Here is a 3,223-nt window from a genome sequence, read left to right as displayed (position 1 = left end):
GCTACTCTTTATCTTCCTAAAAACAGAACTTCTAAATGTGGGATCCTGGATGGGACCCTGGTACGGAAGAAGAGCATCAGTAGAAAAACTGGGGAAATCTGAACAGAGCCTGAAATTTAGTTAATAGTAATGTATCGATGTGAATCTCCTAGTGTTGACAAATGTATCTAAGACATTAGCAATAGGAGGAACTGGGGGGATGGGTAAACTGAACTCTCTGTCCTATCTTTGCCAACTTTTCTCTGAATCTAAAATTATTCTTACAACAAAAAGTTATACCAAAAAAGCAAATCTGACCATATCACTCGCCTGCTTAAAATTAGGGTGACCAATAAGCTTATCTACGAAACAGAAACAGACTCACAGACATAGAGAACAGACTTGTGGTTGCCGAGGGGGAGGGGCGTGGGGGAGGGACGGACTGGGAGTTCCAATTCTAGAATCCCACTCCACAGAAATACATATGCCTCAAGATGTACGAACAGGATACTCTGCTATAGTGAAATATTGGGAATAATCTGCATGTCCATCGATAAGGAAATAGCTATATAAATTGAGGTAAATTCAGGTGCCAGGCCGGGGGAGGGAGGGGGTGGCAAGGGAGGCGTGGGTGTACGACCCCAAGGGTCCCTTAGCCCTGGGTTCTGGGCCGCGGGGCGGAGACAATCCGTTGGTGGGGTTGGGGTCTGGGGACGAGGTGGACGCGGGCCTGGCCTTCCCGGCAGCGCACCGACTGCCCTGCGGGGTGAGGCCCTGTGGGGTGGGGGCTCCGCAGGGTGAGGCTCCATGGGGTGGGTGCTTCGCGCTGGAGCTGGGAGGAGCTGGCCGGTGGTTCCCTCCCGCAGACCCGTCGGCCCCAAGATGTCGTACATACTCCCGCACCTGTACAATGGCTGGCAAGTGGATCAGGCCATCCTCTCGGAAGAAGACCGCGTGGTTGTCATTCGGTTTGGACACGACTGGGACCCTACTTGTATGAAGATGGACGAGGTTCTGTACAGCATACCTGAAAAGAAACGGCAGATAACGGGGGATCTTCCTCATCTTGCTGCGAGCCCTGTTTGGATACCCCAGCTGTTTTAAAAGTTAAAAATTCCTCAGTTATTTATCTTGTGGATATTACAGAAGTACCTGACTTCAACAAAATGTATGAGTTATACGATCCGTGCACTGTCACGTTTTTCTTCAGGAACAAGCACATCGTGATCGACCTGGGTACTGGCAACAACAACAAGATCAACTGGGCCATGGAAGACAAGCAGGAGATGATCGACATCATCGAGACGGCGTACGGGGGTGGGGGGGCCCGGAAGGGTCGCGGCCTGGTCGTGTCTCCGAAGGACTACTCCACCAAGTACAGATACTGAGCCCTCGTCCAGTCCTGGTGCATACAGTGCCGTGGAGTCATTGCCACGTGGAAATACATTCAACTATTTAAAGCCTTCGAGAAAGCGTTTGGGAAAGTACACATAGCTCAAGGAGCTGGAGGGTTTTGCAGTGAGGGTGGCATTGCCTCCACTTTCAGTCTGCCTGGTCCTTGTATTTTTGTATCAGCAAATATCTGTAAATATCTAGCTGATATAAATAAAATACATGGTGATGGGAAAAATTTTTTTAAATTTTTTAAATAAACTGAGGTAAATTCATACAATGGAATACTGGGTAGCCATTAAAACAATGAGGTAGATCTCCACGTATTAACAGGAAGAGATCTCCAACATATAATCTACGTCAGGGGTCGGTAAACTAAGTGCCACAAACCAAATCCAACCCCTGTCTGTGAATGTACTGCCCACAAGCTAAGAATCGTTTTTACATTTTTAAATGGTTGAAATGCAATCAAAAGAAGAGTAGTATTTTGCAATATTGAAAATTACATGAAATTCAAACTTCAGTTTCCATAAATAAAGTTTTATTGGAACATAGCTACCCCCATTCATTTACATATTGTCTATGGCTGATTTTTTAAAAAATAAATTTATATATTTATTTATTTTGGGCTGTGTTAGGTCTTTGTTGCTGCACATTGGCTTCCTCTAGTTGTGGCAAACGGGGGCTACTCTTCGTTGCGGTGCGCGGGCTTCTCATTGCCGTGGCTTCTTTTGATGCAGAGCACCGGCTCTAGGCACGTGGGCTACAGTAGTTGTGGCATGCAGGCTCGGTAGTTGTGGCTCGTGGGCTCTAGAGTACAGGCTCAGTAGTTGTGGTGCACGGGCTTAGTTGCTCCACGGCACGTGGGATCTTCCCAGACAAGGGATCGAATCTGTGACCCCTGCATTGGCAGGTGGATTTTTAACCACTGCACCACCAGGGAAGTCCCTAGGCTGATTTCTTGATGAGGCAGCAGAATTGAGTACAGGTGACAGGGACCATATGGTTCCCAAAGCCAAAAATATTTATTATCTGGCCTTTTACAGAAAAGAAATTGCTGACCCTAATCTAAGTGATAAAGGGCAAATCACATATTGTATATGTATAAAATTCCCTTCATAAAATATGCTCATAAAAATTATATATATACATATATGTATTTAAGAATGTAAATTAATAGAAGAAGGTATGGGAGGACCCACCCTAAATGGTTAACAATGGTTCCTTATGAAAGAGGACCAGGATTAGAGAAGGAAAATGGATAAAGGGAGATTACATGTTTTATTACTTTATATTTATATATGTATTTATAGTCTTTCAATTTTATACTGAAAAAGTACATATATATATATCTCCAGTCAATTCTTGTCATTTGCAGTAGTTATGTTCTATAAAGTCAATGAAAACACTGAAATACAGAACACTGAGCCGTTGCTTCTAGGGGAAATATGAGGTCAGGTTCCTGAGAGTCTCTGGTCAAAATATTTTCATTAGCCAATCAATCCATAACCTTGTTTTATGTGTGATTCTGTATAAAGACACCTGATTTAACATATTTTGTTGATCCATTAACACTGAACTCACAGCCAGCAGCTCTGTAACTCAGACCTGAATGAAGCTTACCTAACACATGCATTTTTTCTGTAACGCACATCACAGCCTTCTTTGATTTAGCAACACCAGACAGATTTTTCAGCACTACGCTTGGGGGCCATTTTAAACAACAAAATCACCAACAAAAAGCACAAAAAGGCAAAAAACGTGGCACTCGTGAGATGGGGGAAAGGATCCTTGTTGACAGTATGAGAGCTGAAACAGCATCACTTTGTTTGACCTCAGCTGGGGCTGTGCT

The 3,223-nt window shown here is 44.2% G+C and overlaps 1 protein-coding gene across 1 annotated transcript; it reads left to right on the top strand.

Moving 5' to 3' along the window:
* Positions 1-861: 861 nt before the first annotated feature.
* On the top strand, positions 862-1,367 carry LOC309967499 (thioredoxin-like protein 4A; the record flags this gene model as incomplete). The annotated part of the gene is made up of 2 exons (XM_082848169.1): positions 862-995; positions 1,091-1,367. 2 exons carry the CDS (start codon positions 862-864, stop codon positions 1,365-1,367), a joined length of 411 nt encoding a protein of 136 aa, XP_082704295.1.
* Positions 1,368-3,223: the final 1,856 nt, after the last annotated feature.

This window comes from Leucopleurus acutus (genome assembly GCF_964270905.1).
Source record: "Leucopleurus acutus genome assembly, chromosome: 10".
Taxonomy (NCBI): domain Eukaryota; kingdom Metazoa; phylum Chordata; class Mammalia; order Artiodactyla; family Delphinidae; genus Leucopleurus; species Leucopleurus acutus.
Note: the sequence above shows the minus strand (reverse complement) of the source record. Positions and strands in the feature narration are given on the sequence as shown.